The sequence below is a fragment of the Nyctibius grandis genome, chromosome 4 (assembly GCF_013368605.1).
Source record: "Nyctibius grandis isolate bNycGra1 chromosome 4, bNycGra1.pri, whole genome shotgun sequence".
Classification (NCBI taxonomy): domain Eukaryota; kingdom Metazoa; phylum Chordata; class Aves; order Nyctibiiformes; family Nyctibiidae; genus Nyctibius; species Nyctibius grandis.
Genome location: NC_090661.1, coordinates 98359200 through 98385816, shown reverse-complemented (window position 1 = coordinate 98385816; position 26617 = coordinate 98359200). Strand labels below are relative to the sequence as shown.

Sequence of the window (26617 nt, the reverse complement as noted above, 5' to 3'; positions counted from 1 at the left end):
GTAGGTAGAAACGGATCAACAGCCAAAACAGGCGTGTGAACGTGCTGAGTCTGTAATCTCAGATCTATGCGTGATGTGCAAAATCAGCTTTTGGTCTCTGAGACCAACTGTGACTCGCTGGTGCTCACCAAGGCAGAAAATGGAGAGGACTGTACATGGGTTTGATCAAACCGTTGTTCATAGTGTGACCTTTACATCTAAGAAAAACACTATTAGTTCAAATAGATAAGAAAAAAACGCAATAGGGACAAATTCTTTTAATTGCTTGCCTTTTTCAAAGCAACTCGAGATAGATCTGTTCCACAGTGCAGTGAAATCAGTGACATTTTCTGCTTTTATAAAATAGGACAATTTTGTCTCATGCTGAATTAGAAACCAGTGTTTTTATTTGGAAAGTAAATGACACGCTTTTCACTTTTCATTTTCAAAAGAAGGCTAGACACCTCTGCTTTTATTTACATTTTTCACTTTTGTTTGCCAAGCAAGAGCAAAAACCCACACAGTGTAAACTGATTTTCAGTAAAAACCCACTGTTCATTTCTGTTCTTCCTTCGCAGTAGCCAGTTGCAAACGAAAACAAAACCTAAAGCAATTATACTTGCAGGAAACTAGACAATATTAAAAAATTGTTTTTAACTGTTACATTGTTTATTGACAAGATAAAGTTTTATATGTTATTTGTGCAGGCTTTTCCTCCATTAACAGGAGAAAGGAAACACTATAAAAGAACAACGTTGTGCAGGCACTTCACAGGTCACAGAACAAGAGTGGAAAGGGTGGTATAACACCCACAATCATGTTTAAATTTAATTTTTCTAATGGGGATTAGCCTTTGCAGTGCCTTTTCCCCGCCTGGCCCCCGGCTGCCTGCGGAGAGCTTTCCCGCTAGAGGGGGATGTAGCCAAAGGCCCTGAGAGCGAGCGGAGGTCCCGTCCCATTCCGCGAGAAAACGAAGCCAAACGCGGCACCCGCCGGAGCCGCCCCTCTCAAATTAAAATTAATTAATCACGGGGCTCGGGAGGAGTCGGGTAAAGGGGAACCCCCTCCTCGCTCTGCTCCGCGCTGGCCTCGCCGCCTCACAGCATCGGCAGGCCCCGGGCCGTCCCACAATGCACAGCGCGCCGGCCGCCCGCGTGCGGCCCCGCCTTCTTCCGCTCACCAGCCAATGGCAGCTCCGCCCCGCCGGCCTACACCCCCCAGCATGCCCCGCGGCGGGGGCTCCCGCCCCTCCCGCCGCCTTCCGGCTGCCGCAAAGCGTCGCGCCGTGCGGCCGGAGCCTGGGCTGGCGGCCGCGGGCCGAGCCCGGAGCCGCGCCCGGAGCCGCGCCGAGCCCCGCCGGGCAGACAGCGGCCGCCATGGGCGGCGGGCGGTGATCCCCCGCCCCGCCTCTCCTCGCCTCGCTCCCCGCCGCGCCGGCAGGCAGCCGCCATGGAGGAGGAGAGCATGGAGGAGGAGGGCGGCGGCGGCTGCGAGTCCATGATGGACGACCAGAACCACAACAACTGGGGCGCCGGCGGCTACGGGCAGCACCTGCTGGGCCCCTCCGCGGCGCCGCTCGGTGACCGCTTCCTGCGCGGCGCCGCCGCTGCCGGGCCCCCGGCCGGGCCGGAGCTCCCCGCCGTGCCCGAGGCCAACGGCGTGCTGCGGGGCTGCGAGCCGGCGGGCGCGGCGAGCAAGGGGGGAGCCGGAGCCATCGCTGCCGCCATCAACATCAACGCCTCGACCTCCAAGTTCCGTGAGTGACCGCCCTGCCCTCCGCCCCGGGGGACCTCGGGCGCACGGCGGGACTTCGTCCCCGGGCGGCTCTGCGGCCCTGTCAGCCGCTCCCTCCTCGGCCTGCGCTCCCCCCTGCTCCCCCGGCCCCCGCTCGCTTCTCCCGCGCCTGTGGCTAGGCTGGGGTCTGTCCTGCGGCGGGTCCCTTAGGTGGGTCTTGGCCCGAGAGGCTTCTCGAAGCGAAATCAAATGGGTTAAGGCGCGTCGGAAGGAGAAAATAACCTTTCTTGCACACACCCCAACTTGTGCTGCTGCTGCTGGCCTGTCACGGCAAGGTGACGCGGTGGAGCTGGCTGTAGAACCGGGAGAGCCGGTGTAGGCAGGCTTTGCAGCTGTGCGGAGGCACTGTTGCTTTTCCTGAAGCTTTTAGCTCAGGTCGTGTTTTCCTGAAGACCTTTTCTTTCTGCCTGAAAAACCCAGAGATGGGTCTGAAACCTGTTAGCGGTTGCTGGTGGCGGATGGCAATGTGTGCAGAGCCCAGGCTGTGCTGGCCTGGGAGGGGCGTGTGTCTGCAAAGGCCCGATAAGAACAACTGTAGGAGAATTTTACCCCCTGAAAAAAAAGTTCCAAAACATCTTTTGCATGTAGCTTTTAACAGAAATGGCAAATTTCCGGTTGTTTTGCTGAGCTAAGGTTGAGGGAAGGGAAAATGTTTTGCTGTTCATTTCAATTCTACTCTTATGTCCAGAAGTCATGCCTCTGGGCAAAATACGCCCTTTTCCCCAATGGCTGTCAGAAAATTTGGATTTGGCTAGTTAAAAGTATTCCTGGAAGTGTAACCGTGTCACTGCCATGATGAAATTTTGATGGGAAACGCGCCTTTTTTTCTTTATTTTCCCCCCTTCCCTAATGCTAGCTCACCTGTCCAGCTCCTCAGCAGCTCAGCTCCAGAGCTTGAAGTTTGGGATTCTGGATCCCTGCTTCTCAGCCTGGGTTTTGTGGCTCTAGGCACGTTGCCAAGGCTGGCTGCTTTGAAGTTGAGGCTCCCAGACTCCATGAGCTTTCTGGCTCTCTGCCTGTCTTCCTTGTCAGGGCTCCAGGTACCTTGAGGTGGCTCATAAACACTTGAGATGGTTGAAATGAAATGTTATTTGGCCTTGCTGAACTAAGCTTTTGAATCCAGAAATTTAGAATCTTAGTTTTTTCTTCTATTTCAGGATGAAAATGGTTTTCAAGCTGGATCTTCACCAAATGGGAAGGTGATTTTCCAGCTAATCTACAATTTATGTCTGAAGGGGAGAAGAAGCGGCTGTGTATGGTTTTGCTTAGGGTGTGGTTTTTGAGTTCTTGTTTTCACTTCTCCAGCAGTGGTATCCCAACACAATATCTGTCTTACTGATGTTAAGTATTGTTGTAAAGAAAATTAGAATTCCTGTAAAATACATAATTCACTGAGTGGAGTTAATTAGAACTTTTCTACACCTTTGTGTTGTGAATAGTTTTGATGGTATGTGTATATGAACAGAACAAGTCCAGTGAAGTAGCATGGGCTGAGAAAGTACAGGAGCTGAGTTGGGATCCTGCCTGGTCTAATCCTGGCTCTGACAGAGGATCCCTTAAACTCCTCTGTTTAATTTTCATGTATAGAAAAAGGGACAAAGGTCACTTTTGATGTAAACGTACAGTGAAAAGGGAGACAGCGTGTGCTGGATCCCCCCCTGCCTGCTCTGTCTTAGCAATGGCAGAACATCCGTAGAGAAGCTGATTGTCAGTCTTAAGCTTAATAGGAAAGTTGTCTGTTCTTTGCTGCATGGAGGACTTCTTGCAGTAGACTGAGGACTCGTACCTTGCTTGCTTCACGATTCAGAGGCATAGGCTTAGGTTATCCTACAGGTGACCTTCAAAAATGTTGGTGACGTAGTTTCCAACAATCCTATGACAAAGCGAAGCGCCTCAGACATTCAGATAGGTCTCTCCCTCCTGATTCTTTTCTCTAAACCAAAAAATCCAGTGCCTGTGTTCCCATACATAATTACTTGTAGCGTGTTGCTTTTGTCCATGTTGGTAGTTGCAGACTAAAGCTGTCTAGTGAGCCTTTTTTCCTCTCATTTACCTGGCAGAATAATGGAGGAAGAAGGTTAGACGGAAACCCTTTAAAATCTTTCGCAGGGGCCAAATCCAATTCTCCTTGAGATTTTGGTGAGACTGAGAACTAAAATCAGATATAATAGTGCGTAGTTCATTTGATAGCTTTTCTTCTAGTTAAAGCAACTTCAGAAAATTTCCTGTGTTGTGGGGATCTTATAACTAAATCTCTATTTACTGTTGATCAGCCTCATAGTTATGGGTTTATAAAGCAGTATGTTATGAAAAATATTTTTGAAAGACTATAAGGGAGAAAATAAGAGTAAGAACTTTTAATACTTTAAGCCAAACTCTTCCATAGTAGTAATTGCAATTGTGGTGAAAACTCAATTGTGGTGAAAAATGAAGAGTTTTCCTCCTTGCTTTTTTCATCCTTTTCAAGCAAGGGTGGTTATAAATGTATTTGATGCCAGTCCCATTTAGGATGGGCACATGTGGCTGTGAGCATTGTTGACATCCGTTAAATCTGTAGCCTACCCTGTTGCATAACGTAATTCAGTGCAGTGTATGTGCACTGCTGCGTAGGCAAATCGATGAAGAAAAACTTTAACGTTACTTTTACTAAGCAGTCTTAACACAGACCGAGAAACGTAGTAAAAATAGAACAGAATTGAAAGCAACTACAGGGCAGACTCAGAAACTTGCTAATGTATGCTAGGATGTGTCAGGCAGGGGGTATAGCAAAATCTGTTCTGTAAACGTGCACATGATGGCTGAGAAAAAGGAAGGCGTAGAGACACAGCGATAGCTACAAGTCTGTAAATTAGTCTCAGACATCTGCTTGAAGAGCTTGTGTTCGACAGAGTATTTTAGGATTGTAGGGTGCATTGCTAATTAAGCAGTAAAGCTTCGTATACGTCACTATGTGAGATGAAATAAAGCTGCTGAAAGATGCCTAGCTGCTTTCTTTAATTTTTATTGTCAGAATAAATGACAGGTAATTGTCAGACTGATGTCTGCTTACTTGACAGCAGGTTGGATTACCTGTCCCGCTCCATCCACTGCTTTTTTAGCCCTGGTTTTAAAATAAGGATATTTTTTTATATGTGAATGTAGTAAGTGTTTTGAGTAGCTTTTCGGGTTAAGTTGTCTCATCTAAATAAGAAAACCAGCAGTATTGTTTTTTTTTTAAATTATTATTCTGTTCTTCACATCCTGTGCCTATTACTGTTCTAACATTTTTTTTGAGCTATGTGTGTTTGTAAGTTTTTCTTATCAATTTCATGGGGGGAATATGCCTACCCTTGGACTTTTTGGGTTTTTTTTAAATCTTAGTGTTTTTTTTCTTCTGACTGAAGTTGATATCAAAGAATTTGGTAGCTTCGAGCAGGCTGTGTTTCAATTATGGCTGTGATACTGAAATATCTAGGTTGTGATATGAAGCTCATGCATATTCTTTTTCACTTAAATGGTTTCACTGCTGCATTTGACTTAAACAGTTTTTCTTTTGAACTTTTCTGGATATGGAAAAGCAGCAGTTGCTTCTCAAGCTTTACTTCTGAAGTCTTTTTTAATTTACTGGGAAATACTGGCTTCCTTTCCATTTGATCAGACTGATTTCTCTCCCAGCCTCACCCCAAACTTGCTGTAGTTGGGTAAAATCATGCATTCTAGCATGCTTTGTTACAAAATGTCTGTGTTACTTCTCAGAAACTTAATAAATCTCAAGGAAACGAAAGTAATCTTTTAATATCACCCTTTCCTTGTGATTTGAAAATGGAAGCTCTTGGACAAATCCTTTTAAATCTTGAATACCTAGTGTAGAGATAAACATTTAAGAATGACATCCTAAGAAGATGGAAAAGTACAAAATTAAAGAAGTTTCTAAAAGGTCAATCTATCTTTTCTTTCTAAGGATTTGCACATGTGATTCCTTTCCTTCCCAGTCCTGGGTTTGTTTTTGCAGAGTTTATAATTGGAGGGTTCTTCTTTAAGGCATCCTTTGCTTTTTGTGTGTGTGTAAGCACTGCCAGAAAAAAAGGATGTTACTAACTTGTGATAGTTACTAAAATTTAAAATTAATTTGTTTTCTGGATTAGAAGAATAAAAACAGTGTTTGTTCAGTGTGTAGTCTTTGGACTCAACTATATAAATATTATGGTTGGCTTAGTTTCAGAACTGAAGTGTGGAAATCGAATGAAATAATACTTGTAAGAGTCTTTTGATTAAAAATGAAGCTTTTCTAGTACGTTACTTTGAACTCATCAGTGTTTCCTGCGCAAGTCTCCCAGGGCTATTTGTAAGAGCATTTTGTCGTGTACCCGTGCAGCACTTCTAATGGGCAGACCTTCCTATCTGCTGCTTCTTTCTTTTTCCTTATTGTAAAAAAAAACCCCAAAAAACCACAATAAAGAGACATCTCAACAGCCTGTTAAAAAATTATTTTGCAGTGTTCTCAATTCTTACTTGACTATTTTCTTTCAAGTGAATAGAGCTCATTTAATATGTTAAACCAAATGTGGGTGTGATTATACTTTGAAGTCTTAAGTCAAGACTTGGTCTAGTATTTCTGCTGACTTCCATTCAATGTTTTCTGCCTAACAGAGCACTTCTGTGGAGACCCACCTGTTTTGGGGTAACAAAGAGAAATACGAATGGTCAAATTTTGTTGCTGAGTATAAGAATGAATAGTAAAGCTGCTAGGTGGAACCTGCTCCGGAGAACATCTGCCCAGAGCCTGGGCTCTGTAAGGGATGAGAACTCGAGCAAGTCATTGCGAGACAGATGAATAAGGAGTGAATTTAGTGTCAGGAAGGTGCTGTGCTGTTCCTGACTGCGTGGATGCTTTTACATCGTGGAGCTGACTTGCTGGACATGTTAACTTACGTCCTGGTACTTGTGTACCCAGACCTATACCCTTTATCAGCTTGTTAGCAATCGGTGCGGTACTTTCAGATTGCTGGCTGGAGTGTTGGGACAGCATCCTGCAGCATTTGGTGATGGTGACCCGTTCACTAATCAGACACGTACTGTGTTAATTAGATCTGTTTCTGTAAGAGGTATGAAGCAAAAGTGAATGAATGGCTAGTTGGGTGAAGATGGGGCTAGGAGTAACTGCACCAACATTCTTCACTAAGTAAGGTTTCTGGCTGAAATACCCTAAAAAGACACACAACAGAAATCTGTAACACCTGCTCTTGCAGATAGCATTCAGACACTTTCTTGTCTGACACCTCTCTTTATTCCACGTTCTCTTTGTACTCTTCTTTTTCTCATGATAACTATTAACTGTTTGCCTGTATTTCCCTAGAATTGTTCTTAATAATGCTGCCAAAAGTGACTTACCCAGCTCCTCTCAACCCTTTGTGAAAATAACATTTCAGAAATCTTGCTCCTCAAACCCAGCAGTGAATCTACATTTACACTTGTATTTAAAATGCAGCCCTGTTCAAAATATTTCTTTTCAGGGTGGTGTCTACACTGGATTTTTTGGGGTGGGAACCATCTTTATTCTCTGTTCCATATAGCCCAGACCCACCTGTGGGTTTCCTGGATCGGATAGTTTTGATATGAAGTATACTCTGTGCTGTCACTTACTGAGGGCTTGTTTTGAGTGGCTGCTGTGAAACTATGGCGGTGTGACAAGCCAGCAAGGTAGTCTTGTGAGTATGTCTCTGAAGGGAGGGTGCTAACCCTTCTATCGTGGCTGCTATTGGAACTGAGCCACATGTGGTTAGTTCAGAAATCCTCCCTGAAAAGAGAGAGATTAAAACTTGTCTGTGACTGTGAAGGCACACTGAGCGGCTTGCGCAAGAGGGTGCAGTTGGGAAGCTTGGGAGGAAGATCAGGGAGTGATGGGGAACGCTAATTTAAATGCCTCCTATTCTTGCTTATGTTGATTCTTATCTGGAAAAAGGAGTGTTACTGTGCCTGCTAGAGGCAGAGCTGTCGAAAAAAAGTTGCCGAAGAGCCTAACTGCAATGGAAGGCAGAGGGAGGTTTTGGTGGTGTGTTTTTTTTTGTTGTGTTTTTTTTTTTTAATTGTTATTATTGTATTGTCATTCTAGAACTCCCAGGAGTTTGTTTTGCCCTGATACTTGGGCTCCTAAGAAATATCTAAGCACTGATTTGGCAGGTTTTCTGATTTTTATTTTCTGTAAATAAAAAGGTACAAATTCAAGTCTGGGCTTTAGTTTTAGATGAGGTTATCTTAGCAGAAGTGAACTGTTCCCAGCTTTTTTGGCCAGCTTATTGGTTTGATCTGAAATTACTGAGCATTCACTTGCTTCTAATCTTTTAGCTAAAGTTACTAAATGTAGTTTTGTCTTTTTCTTGTAGTAATGAATGTTATAACAATTGAAGACTATAAGAGCACATATTGGCCAAAGTTGGACAGTGCCATAGATCAGCTTTTAACGCAGAGTCCTGGTGACTACATCCCTATCTCCTATGAACAAATATACAGGTAAGGAAATCTTTTAAGTGCTACATTACTTTTTATTTTGCTTTCAGGTTAAGTGTTTGTTTTATCTTGCAGCCTATGCATATGTCATATTTTGTATTTATGAGGAGGAGAGTGGGAAGGTTATGTGAAGTACAATATTGTTTAAATGGTTGGAACAAGTGAATAATAGATACATATCTTGACATCCCATGTTAACAGGAATAAATGCTAAAGAATTAAAATGTGTGAATGCTGAAAACATTAGAGTAAGCTCCACCACAGTTGTTTAGTGTAATATATTACGAATTGTATTAAAGTCTCAACATCCCTTTCCTCAAAGGGGAAGAAGAGGCTGGTGTGTGGTAGGTGTTTGACTTAATGTTTCAAAAGGCTTCTTTGTCATGTCTCATAGGAACCAGTTTGGTGCAGTAGAGGTGCAGAAGTAAACAGAAGCAACTGGTGCCAAGGTCCATCCATATAAACTGTCATTTGTGTGTTTTGCATCAGGTAGCTTTTGTCTGATTTCCCCCTTGCCCAGCCATCCTGCTGCCTGTGCAGTTAGAGGGTGTCTGAAGGACTGACACAAGGTTCAGTCCTTTATATCTCCATTTTTGTCTGGAGAACATTTGATTTGTACCTGGCCTGCAGCTGCAGCTTACTTTGCTTTAAAAGGGATCTAGTCACACACCAGAATGGCCCTGCAGACTAAGCTAGTGCACAGTAGGGGTGATGGTAGGGGATTTGCATCAAAACCACACTAGTGCTCCAAACCAAAATGCTGAATGCTTTAGAGACCTGGCAGTTTCTTAAGAGATTGACTAAGATGGAGATTTTTGTTCTGCAGGTGACAGGTATCCAGGGTGTTGGTAAATAGGATGGAAACTGGGTAACTGCTGCGTTTACTGGCCAAGATGCTGTTAAAACTACCAGCCCTCGCCAGCCACACAACTAGGAGCACTGCTGTCTTGGTCGTCTTTACCGTAGTGTTGCAATCCATGAAATAACACTGGCAGCTCAGTCACTGCCATTTTTAGAGGCTTTCAGCTCTGTTGTCTCCTGCCCACTTGCTGTTGGCCACTTTGTCTCTCCAGTTTGAAACTTTGGGTTAGGGAACCAGATCCAGGAACGGCAGGTGCTTTTAGTCTTCCTTCGTAACTCCAGTTAAAAACTTTAGTAAATTTCCTCTTTCCTCTCCAAACTTTTGGAACTGCTGTTATCAGCACTCAGACATCAGCAGGTGCATCAATAATTGCGATGGTAAATTTGAATTGAGAGACATTTTGCAGCTTTAGTGTAAGTAACGGAAATCCTTTTTCTAGCTTGAAATCCCCGATGTGCAAACAGCCGTCAGTAAGAGTTAAGCTGTAACATCTCCCCATAGTAATCTCTGATAAAGTAGGTGTGCAAAATTAAGGCTTTAATACCTAGAGCAGATCTGTACCTAGTTATGGTTTTCAGTTAACTGCAGTTTATCTTTGCCATCTTTTACTGCTCAGAAGTTTTATTTATTGAAGGAACAATGGGTTTTAAGTTTTTCATAGATAACCCTCATACATCAGGATGACACTTGGTGCAGTATTGTAATGATGTGCAGATGTCTGTTGCATGTATTTTACCAAAACAAAAGATTGTCCGTAGTTTAGTGTTACTGGTAAAGCTAGTGTGTCATTTTTTTTAAGTTTTCTTTTAAAAATTATATCTGTGGATGTAATTACTCTGACACAGCCTCTTCTAACCAGGAGGTTTGGTTTTTTTATTTTATTTTAGAGGGTGTCCCTTTACTTGACTTATAATCTAGAAAATGTAGATCAAGGATGGAAGAAACACTTCTTTTTTTGTTCAATTTAATGATGATGCTTGATTGGAGTATATACAGAAAGTCTGTAGCAGACATAAGGTTTAGATCCTCTCTGCTTCCTTAGCTAGTTCTTTAGTCTGAAAAGGGGTGTTTTTTGAAGTGGTTCCAACAGCTACATATCTTTTTATGCTACATTTGTTTTTTACAGTGAAACTGAGCTGAAAATACAGTGGTCTTTTTGATCATCTTTGTGCTGACTAAAGGAATCAATGTTTCCGTAATACAAACTCAAAATATATTATTAGATACCCAAACTATGTATTTGACATGATCAGTGGTAACTGTAGGTGTCTACTACACGGCAGTGAAAGCTTAGGAGAACTTCAAAGGTGTGTATGCAGATATTTACTACGATCAGTCTACCCATAAGGTATCAAAGTGTCATTAGTGACTGTTTTCATCTTTGAGTCCAAAGCGTGCCTGTGCATAGTCACTTCCTGCTAAAAGGGTTAAATATATTGACAGAGAGATGTGAAGGAAACTTTGAGATGAGGAAAATATGCACAGCAAAGTTGTACTTCTGGCCACTGTTACAGCTGCCTCCCAGGTACAATGCAATCACCTCACTGTTCTTCAAGACAACTTACAGATCTCAGATCTTCATCCCTTCAATAAATGCTTACCTTCTAATGCCCGGCTTGGGTCTTCCTTTTCCAAAGGTGTTTGCTTGTGCTAAAGGACTTAACAAGCTGCTGACTTCTTTTGGGTAATGGCAGGGCAAGGATGATTCACAGAACCAGCCCACAATCAGGAACTGAAAACAGGATCTGAAAATGGGGAAGGAACCTCTAAACAGAAATGGTCAAATAAAATGTAAACACACTTCTGCATGTACATGTGACGATTGGCGTTTGACTGCAGAATGTGTTGTGGAAGTAGGTGCAGCAATTTTGTGTGTTAAACGAAGCAGATGTGTACTTTAAAATTCAGTTTAGTTACATTGTTACAACTGAAGTGGTCAGCTTGTGGAAGTGGCTGCATACTGAGTTAGTTATAGAGAAAACAAAGGTCTAGCTGTTTGCTGTTGTTACCTAGCTGGCTGGTTTGTAAGAGATTGCAAAAGTCAGTCTGGCTTTTCTTATCAGTGTTCCTCTCTTTGATCCAAATTAATTTGATATTTTTGCTGTTACGGCATTGTACCAAAATCTTTTGCACTTGCTTATTCCAAAACAGGATCTGCTATTGGTAGACTTCATGTGAAAGAAACAGGATGACTTTGACTGTTATTTAAATAATATCAAACTACAGATACTCAATTATTTTAAAAATATAATAGTAGGAGAGGAGTGGGTGTCTTTTGGTTTTTAAGAAATAGCATGGTTTGCCAAATGAGCGGACTTTGCATAGGGATGAACGCTGTATTTTTGGGGCTTTTGAAGTCGTCAAAGGGAATAAATACTAACTTCTAAAAGTTACTGATAATTCACTTGTAAAACCTTCCTCCAGAAGACTTTGAGGGTGGCAGTTATTGAATGAGAGTGCTGTCTTGGCCCCTGAAGGCTTGGAGTTGGTGCCTAACCTCTTACTTACATTCAAAAATTCCAACAGCCTACAGTCTACGGTTGTTTTAATCCCATCTTTGCAGTTTGTTTGTCATTGTGCCACCTTCTCAGTAGAGAATTGGAATGTCATAATTCCCCTACAGAGACACAGTGTTGCTGTACCATAGCTTTAGACTTTCGGTGCTATTAAAAACCTGCAGAATTCAAGTCTGGGATCTGGACCTTGCTAGTTTGTTTGCGCGTCTCCTAAGGAGCAGTCTCTGGCCTAAATTGCTCGCTGTCACAGTACTCTGTACAGAGGGGTGGAGGAGGGGGGAGCAGAACAGAGGTATGGGGAGGAGATTTGGCTTGCCCAAGATACCAACTGAAGTCTTCCTTGTGCCTCATGGTTTTTGGCAGCTAGCTTACAAAACGCTGACTTCAAAGAATGAAAGCACTCAAGAGAAGTAAAAGGTGCTTGGTACAGATAATGTTGGTGTTAGTCCTGACGATGATGACTACCTTAATGTAGCTACTTGCTGAAAGTAATGTACATATTTGTCTTAAAACTGTGGTAAATATGTTTTCAATACATAGCCTTATTTTGCAGGTATGTTATATTGCAGTATGAGAGCAATAAAATGTTTTTAAAAAACCAAAGGTGACACTGAAGACCAGCGTTACTACAGCCAAGCCATGGATTGTAGAATTAAGTTTTGTTGCTCTTTCTCCGCGTCTTTGTTTATTATGAAAATGTAGGGTTTTCTTAGAATTTAAGTAACGTGGTTGGGACTGTAATTTTAGAATTTTTGCCTTTTCTTTTTAAAATGCCAGCAGAGTTTTGGTGCAACTCCTATGACTGCTTGTCACTGTTGCTCTTCTTTTAAAAAGGGTTTTGCCCTAGAATGTGCATATAATCATTAAACCTGCCTATTTTAATGGAGATTTCATTCACACATAGGAGAGACAAAAGCCAGAATTAGAAGTGTGCTGTTGACAGAATTATGCTGGCTGTTCTGAAGTGCACTGTTAAGAGAACTCGTAAGTTAAAGTGAGGTCGGGGAGAGGGAATGGGATGGACACACTGGGTCCTCCAGGGGAGACTTAAGAGTCTGATAGACCTCATTCCAAGCTTAACACTGTGTTTAAAAGTTCAGCAATCATTCAGTTAACTCTGTTATCCTCTAAATTGAGACTTGAACAAAATATTTTGAAGTCTGTTACCCTTCATTGCAAACTGTTGTAAGTTCATTGTTTGTTCCTATATTTGTTTCTGCAGTTGTGTGTATAAGTGTGTATGCCAGCAGCATTCGGAACAGATGTATAGTGACCTAATAAAAAAGATAACTAACCACTTAGAGAGAGTCTCAAAGGAGCTGCAGGTAAGAAGCTGCACAATCTAATTCTGTCTTTCCTGGTATCTGTGATTATATCAGAGCAGCATGTAGATGGCCCGTGGAGGGGATTGCCATTAAGAATGATTTGCACTAGCTTACTAAATTGTGGACTACTTCATTTGCTAACTGGCTGTCAGACAGAATGCCAACTACTAGATCCAATCTTATGGCACTGATTAGCCTTAGAAATCTGAACCACGTGGAGAGCAGTGGCTAAACTTGAATATGTAATATAGAATCAAAGATTAGAGAATGGGAAATCTACAGTATAATCTAGGATTTAAATGCTTCAGTCAAACATGAGCTGAGCACATGACATGGATGTCTGCCATTTCTGTGTTAATATATATAAACTGTGGTCCTTGTGCATCACAAGCAGCACAAAAGGGAAAATCTGAAGGAAAAAATTGAAGTGAATTAACTATGAATTGTAAAGTATAAAGTAGGAATTATTGCATATGAAAGTTTTGTGCTACAGTTTATTCTGCATTTTTCTTGCCTATCTCTAGATGTCAGTGGTTTACAGCAGTCCTAATACAGTTTGTATATCCCTGTCCTTCTCTGCATCTTATTTGTGTATCCATGTTTGTTTTCATGTGTGTTCCTTGTTGGAAATTGCTTTTAGGCTAGAATCTCCAGGCATGTTCTTGAAATTGTCATTGCTGTAGCAGAAACACTGTTTTATTTCCCTGCAGCTTTTGTCACTTCCATAACTGATGTTTGAGTTCTATACTGACTTGCAGTGCTTCAGGTAGAGATGCTAAATACAAAGGAACCCTAAACTACAGCAGCTCCTTCAGTACTGCTAACGATTGATAACTAATTTGGGTCAGTCAAAAGCAGTCTTACTACTTTTAACTGCGTCAGGTACTTCTGGGTAAATGTTCTTTCCCATCAAAATACATAGCACTGCGATTGCTCTGATGTCCTTCTCATTTCACTCTTTTCATATTGCTACTTAAAGAAAAATAACCGACCTGCATTTAATGGGCACGGTCTTTGGGGCAGTCTTTGGCTATAAAATATCTAGGTCATCTTGAGTAGGTTCTTTGCTTCTTTTCGGTTTTACAATTTCTTTATTCCTCATGGAATGACAGCCTCACTGTTCTGTAAAAATTGGTTAGAGTAGATGGACATAGTATTTAAAATAAAGCCTTCACTTAGTTCTGCTGAGCTGGTGCAGCCTGTACGTTTTTCTGTTGCTTGTGAGAACTACAAATCATTGCAGCTGTACACGTTTTACCAGTTCTTCTGATGTATCCCATGGTAGTGTACCGCGTTACTTTGCTTTGAATTTGGGAATACCCCAAATCCTTTACTATGTGGTAGTCCTTGATAGTTTCCTCTAAAGTTCCAAAAGCAACTGAGGCAGCTGCTTTTAAAATTTGTTTTAGCACATAATGTGCATTAAATGCTTCTGCCTAAAAACAAGGCTGCCTTCTGAACATCAGTTGTTGAAAGAATAATTGAGACAACTATTTAATGCAATCTTTGTCTTGCAAAAGTTTCCATACGTGGGTTAGACACACCTTGTGGCAGGTGGCAAGAGGACGGTAATATACCATGATACCATCTTTGAGTGTGTTACGTGAGTTTTGTCTGACACGAATGTGACTTTGATTTTTGGATGGTAAATCCATCTTTTTGAGCTGCTTGAAGTAAAACTCATCTGCCTTAGAAAATTGTCCTGCAAATAAACTGTTTTAGCTGTGGGCTGTAAATTTACTCTTAAGAAATTACTTTACTACAATATATTTTATTATCCTGAAGCTTCTTTGATCTCAGTACATTTCGGTGACGCTCAGTCACTTGTGTTTTATGTTGAAAATGCGGTGCTAGATGTTTACCCTAGCAACAGCAACAAATTACTTTGTAAATATTGGTCACTTGAAAGTTTCTCATTCACACAGGCAAACAAATTAAAAAACGCACCTATATATGGGAATTCTTTTAATGCACAATATGTGGTGGTTTGCTTTCTCTGACGTAAACTCATTCCACCTACCAACAATATTTAATAGCAGAGTTCTGTTTAATTGGCAAGGTGTCACTTGATGCAACATAATTTATTTTTTTTTTACATGCAGAGATGCAAATATAGCCCAATATAAGCAGGTGTGTTGGTTTGTGTGTGAAAGCAGATGATGGTGAAAAACGAAACGGCAGGCAAATGCAATGTCTTCTTCTGGACAAGCCAAGCAACTTCTTTGCGTAGAAGTGCAACAGTTCAATGGCAAGCGGATTGCAGAATATCTTCATGCAACCAATGTGCCAGAGCAAGCCGTTTCATACAAGAACCACTCATCAACAGCAAAAGCAGTAAAACTGTCAGACACCAAATAGTAAAAGTGGGAGCATCTCAGGGGACTAGTCAGACTTGCTCTTGCGTGGTTCTAGCCTCATTGAAGTTTGTCTTCTTTCTGCATGGCATTCACTGTAGAAATACCCTATATATATTTTTTTTTTTTTCCTGTGTGCTTAGCCCTCAGCTTGCCTGACCAGCTGGCCTCAGCTGAAGGCAGCAGAGTGGTGGGTACTGGGTGTTTTGAGCTGGGGGTCTTGGATGCCACACAGGGGCATGCACGCACCTGGTCATCCACTGTGTGACTTCTGCTCTTCCAGACTGCAAGGCACCTTGTGTGGCATTAGTGTTTGTCACCATGTGCGCTCCTGAAGATCTGCTTTGCAGGTTTTCATCTAAAAAAAAAAATTTCAGTGATGGCAGAAGCATTATTAAAATGTGGGTGGGCTGATGTATTCTCTGCATGTTAGATGTTGGGTGAAAAGCAGTGAATGTTGCCTGCTGATAGTAGTACATTTAGATGAGATGAATTGCTTGTCATCAGACGATCAGCTTTTTGATATGGGGCCTCCTGTATCCCAAGACATTTCTAGCTCCCTCCTTACTATGTAAGTAAATGACCTTCTCTTGAAGCTGTTTCAGTTGTGGAAAGACTCTGAGCAAGGATTGTCTTCCTTTCTTGCAATCGATGTCTGACCAGTTTCTCTGCATTAGTAAGACTGAGTTTTGCTGTGTGGAGCTTCCAGTAATTGAGAATTAAATTAGTTGATCAGAATTTTGGATTTTGTGTGCTTAAAAAAAAATGGGTGGCTGCAGAAAACACAAATGAACATGTTTCCTGTTGTCTTGAGGTCTGTGAAGCCTGTAGTGTACAGATGATTTTTCCAAGATGCTTTATTTTGAAACATTTTATTGGCAATGGACACATCCCATTATGTTGTGGGTTAAAATAATGACAGCTGGTTTTGTGGGTAAGTGCTGAGTCATTCAGATGTATGAGGTAGGGTGGGTGCACAGATGCTTTCAAATTAAATACAGCTCTTTTTAAAATGAATAAAACTATATTTGCATTAGGCACTAGTGTTTCTGCCTTAACCTATTCTTATGCGCTCTGATAAAGTAATTTAAAATCAAGTACTCTGCCAGTCTGTCTCTTCAGCAAAAGACACTGGAAAATACTTTAAGCACTAACAATCAAAATGCACTGAGGCACTGAGCTGGCCGATGACAAAAGTAGCTTTTTTTTTTGTGCAAGTGCAGTGAAATATTTTTATTTTAGTTAGAATAATCTGAATAATTCCTTTAGGAAATGACTGAGAACTGAAAAGCAGTTCTTTTTCATGTGGCACCCTCTTTTTATTTGGAGAAAAGAGAAAAAGGGATCTATTGTTTTTTGTCTGTGTTTTTTTATTTGTCTTGACCAGAAACAGTTGAATTCACTAACTGTACATAATTTTTATGTTTGTTGAACTTAATAAGTGAGAATCAGTCTTTCTCTGAGTGAATAAACAGTTTTGCTTGCATTGTTTCTATTTTAAATCAAATAGAAGTGGTAGAGCTAAAACACCAGAATTTCTTGCTTAAATTCCATCTGTCTTAAAAGCATTGGATTAAATTTGGAGCCAATTGCTGATAGCATACTTAGGCTCTTGGACACTCCAGAGGACTTGGGGTTTTTCTCCTCCATTATGTCTTGAGATATGTATGTATGTGTGTATTTTTTCTATGAACAATATAATTTTTTTATAATGAACATGACTGAACTGAGAAGTCAGTGGTGTTGGTAGGTAAGTTGCATGGTTTCTGCGTAGCCCTCAGGACATGCAAATTCAGGGTTTTCACTGTGCAATGCCAGAAAGCTTTCATGCCTGATACTAATCCTTACAACTTCTCAGCCTTTTGTCTTGTCAGCTGTCAAACCAGTCGGTGCAGTGTATGAAAATATCTTCTCACCTATTGTTTCCTTGGAAGAACATGCATTGGAGTCAGGTTCCTGTAAAAGCCATTCCGCTATTTTGAGGACTGCCAAATCTCAGGGAACTGGGTGCCTTGCATCATGTCACTGTCAGTTGCCATCTGTTATTAAAAATATGTCAGCATTATCTGTTGTGGACAACCTGTTCCTTCTTTGCCTTTTCCTTCTTCCTTTCTGTCTCATGTTTACCTTCCACTTGTCCCCTGTGATTATATGGAGTTTTGCCATCCACCGGTGAGGAGCCTGTCATTTCCTGCCCCAACTCTTTCTGAAACATTGATGTGATAAATACAGATGCCTTTCTCCAAACTTCAGATTAGTTTCTGGACTTCCTTATTTGTCTTTTAGAAACTGTTCTGTAACTTCCAATATTTCTCCTGATTACAGGAGTAAAAGCATGAAGCTTAAGTGACTTGTCACGTTTACCTTGTGAGCTTTGCCTGTAGTCAGGGTTGTTTAAAAATGCATCCAAATAGTGCTTTGAGGGACTGGTAAAACAGGACTCCTGACTGTGGGCAGAGTTATGTACTGGGTACCACCTCATAGCAGTTCTTGATATTTATACTTTAAGGTAATTTTACTGCAGGTTGTTTTGTAGGTATATTTTGCTTTCCTTCCAAGGTACACTGATGATTACATTTACCTTTATATATAATTGAACAGCTATGCCAGTCTGTAAAATAGAACTTTTGACAACATTATCTGTGGCTGGTTTTTGTGTAAACTTAGTAAACAGATTGCTAGTGAAGTTATGATTAGACTTTAGTAATGTACTGATGGAAGGCCAGGTTATATACTCCATCTATGTGAAGAAGCCCATTCTTACTACACTGTTTGTGTGGGCAATGTCTGACTTGCTAGCCAAATGAGAAATAGTGAGCCTTCTTCACGATTCATGTCTCATCTCTTGTAGCATAGAAATAACACTCAAATTAGCTCTCGTTAATTTGAAATTAGTTGATTCCCTGAAATAATTTTCATAGTTGCAGTAGTTTATCAAACACTTAAGTAGCAAACAAATCTGCCTCCTCTATGTTCTGCGTATAGAAAAGATCAGAAATAGAGGTGGAGAATGGAAATTGAGAACTTGCATTTCCTAACTCTTTTCTTACTAAATATATTAAATCACTTGTGTTTCTTAAAGTCAGTTTGGATCAGCTGCATGATCCGTTAATATCGACAGTCTGTTTTTCAAAGAGGAGACTCAGACTGGCCATTTATCTGGTTCATAATATTTAAAAGGAAGAAAACCAGCCCCAAACATCCAGTGCCATAGGCATTTATCCATCAGTTTTGCTGGAGAAACATTGCTTAATTGCGTGTGAAACGAGCCTTTACTGCTGTGAATTACACTGAATTGAATCAGATCAAATGAATGATCAGTATTAGAACTCAGCAGAAACCAGCAGTGTTAGAAATGTGTGCATCTTCATGTGTGGACATCAAAAAGGCAGCTTTTGACTTGAGGTAGAGGTAGGGGTCACCATATTGCCAGAATTGCCATTAAAAATGACATTGTCATGAGCCAGCTAACCTGAGAAAAGCCTCCTTACCTGCAGCTTTTTGAAAAGGCTTGTATTCCTACAGTCATCTTTAGTTCCTTGCCGTGCTACACTGGGTGCTGCAGACCCTGATATAATTACAAAAAGATATACACAACACAAATGAATATGTATTTACTAGATGGAAAAGGTTCTGGAGATTTCTTACTATTAAACAGAGTTTTGATGGTTCTTAGATACAATGCCTTTTTGTTCTATAAACATGTAGAATGGAAATGGAAACATGGCCTACATCTGCTACCCTGCTCTAAGACAACTATATGAGAGTATGTCACGAAGCTCTACAGGTTTGAACAGTTTTGAGTGCAGACTTGAATAGGAAGACACAGACAGTCTTTGAATGAATTGTACTTTGGATTGATGTCTTTTTTTTGTAGGAAGTTTTAATAGTACCCTTGTCTAGTGAGGTAGACCTGGGTATCACGTAAATTGTCTGTGAGGCCAAGTAAACAAATTACATTTTCTTGAGGAAAAAACCAAAAACTGGTTTAAAAGATTCAGACCACTTACATGAATAGCAGGTTAATTTGTGTAGTCATAGCCATTCTCCCTTTTCACTTGGCAGGCGTGGGAGAGATGCTGCAGCGTGTATGCTGGCATTTTGGCAGTGAGCATGTTCCCAGGAAAATGGAACTGCCCCTTCAACATAGGAATGTAAGCTTTACTGAATATATTGCTGGTTGTGCCAGACAACTGTTCACAAACAGATTAACTTTGTGTTCCTCAAGCAAAGAACTGTTGTCACTGTTTCTTTCTTGTGAGCCATTTCTGAGTTGTCTTGTGCCAGCAGCATGTCTTTTGATTTCATTCGTGTGTTCAGTCAAAGAATGATATTCAAACTGGTTTTTAAACTGAAAAAACCCACATCTTTTTCATGTATACAGTTTTTTGCTGACAAGTTCATTGAAATGCTGAGATACTAGATTTCAGATAAGGGAAGGGTAATTTAGTATACTGGGTCTCTAACTGCTTGTTTTGTTTGAAGATGTCTGTCTTGCATGTCATCCTTTCTCAAATGTGTTTTACTTCTCACTTCTCTTGGTGCTGAGATGTCCACTATAGTATGTAAGGAGATTAAATGTTGTCTTTAACATCAGCTTTTAAGAGCAACCATAGTATTTTATGTGAAGAAGTAGTCAACTCAAAACTGAGCTGGAGACGCTAAACAAATGCAACTGCATCACAGTTTGAGAAACCTGGCTCCCCTGGACAGATGCACTATATAGTTGCTACTGGAAAACTGTTCTTAATAGTGGTAGATAAGAGCAAATGTAGGAGAGGATGTAAGCTGTCTCCCCTTATAGAGTGCCTTAAAAAAAAAAAACGAAACAGTTTGTTAAGATTCAGGATGGGGAGTGAAGGAATGAAGGATCCTTTTCCTTCCTGGAAAACCTTAGGCTAGCAGTATATTTTTCTTTCTTTGAATAGCTTCTGTAATACATCCCTCAGGTAAGACAGGAATGGATTTAAAGACTGAATATTTTCTGGGGGGTTGTAAGAAGTAAATGTCATGCTTAATTCTGCCACTTCACCTGTAATTAAAACAGCTGAATGTACATGTTATCTTTTCTGGACTAGGACCAAGAGTGAAAAATGTCAGCCTAAGTGGTTTCTTTGTTTTGTTTTGGTGTGTGTTTTTTTTTTTTTTTAATAATAGCTATAGCTGAATAAATATAGATTTAACATGCGAGTTCTGCTCTAATCATGGCCATTTAATAGAATAGTCTTAGCAACATCTATTTACTCATGAATTTGGTGCCATGCACTGCTTTTTAGTTTATAAAGTTCATGTAGTTTATATAAAGCTAGTCTCACCCCAGTTACTGTCTTATTAATGTGAATGTAGAGATGTGGAGAAAGTTCCTGTGCTTAAACAAGTAATTGATTTCAGTCTAGCAGTTTTGAGCAGCCATACAGTAACACCCCAATGAACATAAAACAGATGGTTCTGTTTTCCCCACACAGATTATGATAATTCATAGATGAGCTGTGAAAATACTATTATTGATTTCTCTTTGGCTTGGGTTTTTTATTAGTTTGAGTCAAGCAATAATTGATGAGAGTTTGATTGTCAAGCTTTTTTTTCTGGAAACAAGTGGAGTCGGGTAGTATGTGCTTTCCTGTTAGTGTCCTGACTGTTGAGGCTTGATGTGAAACACTTTCAGGGTAATAAAACTGAAAGGTAACATCTCATGCTGATAAAGCAGTTAACACCATGATTTTGCATTCCAGAGGTTAAGACCAAGGCCTGGTATTTGCCTGACACTAGTGAGTGCTTCCCCTGAAGCTGTCAGGACTTTTCTTAGCTTTTTCCTGTCTTTATCTAGAGCAGTTGTTCTCCCCTTGGTTGCAACGTGGTGGTGGTGAGCAGCTTCCAGGTATCCTTCCATTAGAGGACTCTTGAGGTTGTTCTCAGGAGACAGCTGGGCGTGCAGTTGTTTTTCCCTCTTAAAACGTCCCTCTTAAATGTGTCATATGCTTTGTGAGGTGAGCTGGCAGAGTTTTCGTCAGTGGAGGAAAAAGATATCAATCCCTAATGTCCCCTGTAAAAAGAGTGGCAGACTGGCTGCAGACTGTTGCCTAGAGTCTGTGCATGGGATTAAATCACGCACTGTCCAGACAACTTCAGCCTTTGAAACTTTTTTTTTTTTGAATGAAAAGTGCAAACTGTCAGTGAGAGAAGTGTGGTGCTCTATGTCAGGCTGTGGTCTCCTTTTGTCCGACGTGTTCTTTGAAGTGGAATTTTTCTTTTTTCTTTAATCTTAGAAGCTGTATACCAAGTCTTTACAAATCAGAGAGTATAACCATATTTAAAGTTGAGGTTAAAAAGGAGTAAAGCAGGAATACATACTGCTTAGAAAAGCAGATTTCATTGCGTGTTATTTGCAACAAATTATCTATGTAAGTATATATGAAAGGGAGTCCTTGGGGTTCATGGCCACTTTTATACATTGTTGACATTTTGAACTAAAATTTGTTTGGCCATACTGAGAACTGCATCTACAATAAGATTAAAAACTTATGATCAAAATGAGGAATAACCATATATAACCTTTGGCAACAGCATATGGAATAACATTCTTTATTCCTTTGCCAGTTTTGCTTTCCTTTCTGAAATGTCTGCCCTGTATCGGTGTTTGCTGTGAAAATTACCCATGTGTTCATTAAGCATATTAAGGAGAGAGGCAAAAGAAGCTAGTTTAAAGGAGAAACTTTTATAAATTTAGAATACTTAATAGAGCAAAAAGTCAACATAAATTTTAGCTGTTCTCTTAGGGCACCTGGTGAACGTCCATGTAAAGGCTGAAAAATCTGCTTCGTAAAGATAAGAGCTGTGAGTTCCAATAAGGTGGTCGAGATGCAGCTAGCCTTGAGCATTTCTCACGCCACAGATGCTTTGGCTTTAGAAAAATCTTTGAGCTTGTTTTCCTGCAAGGTCCCAGTCACTGCTGCATTCTCCATCCTTTTCTGGCTTGCTGCTGTCAGAGGAAAACGGTGCAGGGAAAGAGAAGTTCTGCTTCTCATTAGCAAGCACCAGTTTGTCCTTGGGTGTGTATATGTATATGAAGAGTAGAAACTCAGGCAGCTACCCACCCCCCTCTGAAAAGACCATAGTAGGGAAAGCAGGAGGAGTTGGGCCACAGGCAGACATGTGGGTGGGTTGGGAGGGAGAGGGGGATAGTGGAGGAACATGTTACCCCAGCTCCACTTCCATCCCTGGGTGTGTAAGTGCAATTCTGAATGCTATAACTCAGCTTCCCTGCATACTTCTGAATAAATATTTATAAAAGAAACAGTGGTTAGTGGTTCCTATCTTTCTGGTTCCCTTCTCAGTTTAATTTAGCTTGCTGCTAAGATCTTTTTAGCTTATTTCTTTCTTTGGGGAAGATTGTATTGTACACAGAAAGTAGCAGTGCTGTCACTGTGGGCTCTACAAGGCCTATCGTAAAGTTGGCACATTCAGGTTTTGTGTAGCAAAATTTTGCTTGGGGCTACAGGATAATGCTGTGTGTTGGAGCACTGCAGTACATTTTCATGGGCCTAATCTGCAGTGCAGGATGCCAGATGTGGAGCTCTGTCTGAACACATTGCTTCCTAGTCCCTCCATCTCAACACCCTGAATACTTGCCTTGCCTTAGATGACCCAACAAAAACTTAAAAACATTTTCTGCGAAGTACAGTGCTGCCTGGAGCTGGAGGATGTGCCACTGCCAGCTCAGATGCAAAGGAGCAGCTTCATGCCACCCTGCTGTCTTGGAGTAAAAGCCTGCTCGGGGGTCGGAGCACACATGGCAGCACTTGTTGGAATTTGATTATGGATTCTAGGTGTGACAGATCGTTCTTTCCAAATGAAGATCTGGTCTTTAATAAGTGTTTTTATTTGCATATGCTAAATGCTAGTTTGTTACAGGCATACTGTATTTCTTATTGAATGGACCTTTTGCTGGGCACTGACACATAGTCCTAGGCAAAAACCAGTTACTGAAGAAGACTGTTTTTGCTGGAGGGAGTTATAGCAGAAGCTCTGGAATGATGTGTGGCTTGCTTTGTGTGGACTTAGCGTATCAAATACTTTGTAGTTTTTTGAGTTTGCTATGAAAGCATAGCCCATGCTATTCCAGATCTTTCTCTTGTTCAAATTACAACCTGACTTTTACGGTTTCTTTCAGGCCAGCCCTCCAGATCTCTATATTGAAAGATTTAACGTAGCTCTTGGACAGTATATGGGAGCATTGCAGAGCATTGTGCCTCTTTTCATATATATGGTAAGTTTTAGAAAATTCTTTTCAAATAAAGTATGTCCATACACAAGATGCTGACTGAAAGTGAAAAGAATAAAATGCAGCTATAATGATTTTTAACTTGTAGAACTTACGATTCATGCCTGGTTTTGCTACCTGCATAACAGTACTGATCAAGTTGTGTGGGGAGAGGAAGGCGAAGCTGTGCTTTTAAATGTAGAGTTTCGCAATTGGTTTCTGCCCTAATATTTCTTTCCTGGGAGTGGGAGGAATGGTTTTTATATGGATTAGAAAAAAGCCTTCCCAAACAGTTAGGACATTACATGTATCTTTTTGAACATAGATAGTTTATTGGCTTGTTATATGTTGGCTTGGTAGTTTGGGCATGTTACAAAGATGATTTTTTCTTGCTTTTAAATTGCAAAGATTCAGACAAGACAGAAAGAAATGTCTCTTGGAAATGTCTGTGCCACTTGGTAAACCAGTTTAGAGCATTGACTAGATGAAGACAAACTTAAGTTCATAGCACTGTCAGGTGTACTTGCAGAGGTTCAGAGCCATTGGCTATAAGTATTTGTTGTGCTGATTTTGTAGTTTATGAAGTCTTCTGTACCTCTGAAGAAGTTCATAATTTGCATCGTTTTTGTCAAAGTGCCAAGACTTTTATTACTTTTTTTTATGGTAATGAATAACTTAAGCTTTGAAATTTGAAACCATCCCAGAAACTATCTTTGCATTGGCATCACTTAGAAATAAAAAGAAAAGGAAATATTTGTTGGGAAAGAAACTTTTTTTTTTTAAAAAAAAAAAGAAAAAAGCATTTAAACTGATTTAGATTAAATAAATCTCAAACTCTTAAATTATTCTCATTGGTAGCTTCCCAGAGTTTGGGAGGCAGTATCTTTTGGAAGGATGTCCTATGTTTCAGTGAATGCACCTGAAACTAGGTAATTTGCTCCAGTCTTTCAGCATAGTGTCACCATGTAGGTTTGTTGCATTAAAAACTAGGAAGAGGCTTTCTTCCCCCTATTGCATTCAGCTGTTTTTAGATGCTAGCTGTTTTTTCACCTGTGTGTGCTTGACTTGTTTATTGCAGGCAGGTGTTTAAGCAATATCATAATTTAATATCCATTTACAAATGGAGATAAGCTGTTCAGGTGTGTACTTTTATTGAATGCTCAGATCTATCACAGAGGTTCTTCCATGCTATTCTTAACAATTAAGACTGCGGTAACTAACATCAAAAAAATGTTCATGATAGACATGTAAACAGGTTTTATTATTATAAGCTTTGTTTATATGACCAGGCAAGGTATAACTGCTGAATAGATTTCCATATCTTTCTTTGTACATAGTTGTGATGTGGTGTTTGTATCTTTAAATGAGTGCTCTATATCCCATAACTTCTTTTTTAGAGTTTAACTGATATCTAAACATAGTAAAAATGGTTAATGAGTAATAAATAGACCTGTAAAATGAATAGGTAGTAATTCTTTTTAATTTGAGAACAAAGAAAAGTGAAAGTATGGTATAATTTTAAAGGAGAAGCTTCTTTAAAGCATGACTAGTGATTTGTTCAGGCAGTAAAACTCTGTTCCTGCAAACACTTTCTTGTTTAAGTGACTTCATTCAAGTTAGACTTGAGAGTTTGTGACTAAGTGTTGGTTCCTCTTGCTGCCAAATGCAATGCTGATTTGGCTCAGCTATATAGCTGGTTTTGAAGGCTAATGTCAAATTAAATCTCATACTTTTGCTCTGAAATAATTTATTAATCAGTGTTGTACATGATGTGGAAAATATCTGTAGAGAAGTCAGGATTAAAAATGTTTTTCTCTCTTAGTTTTTTCTGTGTGCATTTGGAAGTACTTTTATGTGCAGCCACTCTTGCATTTTTACATTGTATTGTCTAATCAAGTTTTCTCTCATACAGCAGCAGCAGTTGCCTTTATTTAGACAAGAAAATACAATTAAACAATTGCAAGAGGTGAAAGCCTAATTATTCTACAATATAAATTATAGCTTTGTAGTTACTTTAATAGATACTTTCAATGTATTTTTAAGTGAAGAGGACTAAGTTGTTGAACTCTGCCTTTTTATCAGAGATGGCAGGTCTTTCCTTTTTTGGTAGGGATGTGATTGCTTTAATCAGGAGTTTCCAAGGCTGTTGAGTTGCACTGATAAACGTTGTTCTGAAAGGATAATTATATTGCTGCTTAGGAGAACTTTTAGTATGTATTTAAATATTTAAAAGTCTAGGAAGCTAAGGAAAACCAAAAGTTTTTTTTTGTACAACTGGAACATGTTTTTTTCCCTTGGTGGGCAAACAAGGCATTGCCTTAGGCTTAGTCCTGTGTGTTTTGATATCAACAGCAGCACTTTTCTCCTTTCTCCTGATACGTACCAAACCATATTCTTGTTTGTGAATGGTGGGAATACAGGAAAGGTGTTTTCTTAACCTGCTTGTATATGGTGACCAAGGTGTGTTTCAAAGCTTATCTTGAGTGATGGCTGAGAGGGCTGACTTTGCCATTGAGGGAGTTTTCCTTTTCCTTCTTTTGCTAGAAGCACTTGTGGTTTTCTTTTTCACATGGTGATGGATTTTTTCAGTCATATGCTGCTGCAGTGGACTTTTCAAGAAAGCATGGAGGCCCAAAGCAATTTTGTCCCTCCAAAATTCTGTGAGCTTAAGCTCCTTCAGAAGTTCTGGGATGTAACTGCAGATAAAGCAAATTAAACTGGAAGTCAGTTTAGCCCACAGTGCTTTATTCCTGAGAATGATTCCTAGTGAGTAACTGTTTGCTCTGTAAATCTAAATGAGGTTATTCTGAATGCTTACAGATTGTACATATCACAGTATGCTGCACACATAGGTGAATAAAAATCATATTTCCCCTTCAAGAAAAATTAAAAATCAGCACTTAGATAATATGCTTTTTTATAATAGGTTCTCAATTGTTAACTATACTTAGAGATGTAGCTGAAAATCTGTTATGTTGTGGCATGAAATGAGCCTAACATTTGTGAACACTGTGGTTTTAGGATAGTTAAGAATTTTTTCA

At 40.2% G+C, this 26617-nt stretch overlaps 1 protein-coding gene across 2 annotated transcripts in view; it reads left to right on the top strand.

Moving 5' to 3' along the window:
• The first annotated feature begins 1314 nt into the window (after positions 1-1314).
• The window catches only part of CACUL1 (CDK2 associated cullin domain 1), a 53656-nt gene continuing 28353 nt past the window's right edge, over positions 1315-26617 (top strand). The window contains exons 1-4 of one of the 2 annotated variants that reach the window (XM_068398751.1): positions 1315-1735; positions 8136-8262; positions 12860-12962; positions 23487-23582. In XM_068398751.1, coding sequence (XP_068254852.1) covers positions 1429-1735; positions 8136-8262; positions 12860-12962; positions 23487-23582 — 633 coding nt within the window. In that variant the 5' untranslated portion in view covers positions 1315-1428. The remainder of the gene's footprint in view (positions 1736-8135; positions 8263-12859; positions 12963-23486; positions 23583-26617) is intronic. The other variant, XM_068398752.1, reaches the window with a different exon arrangement.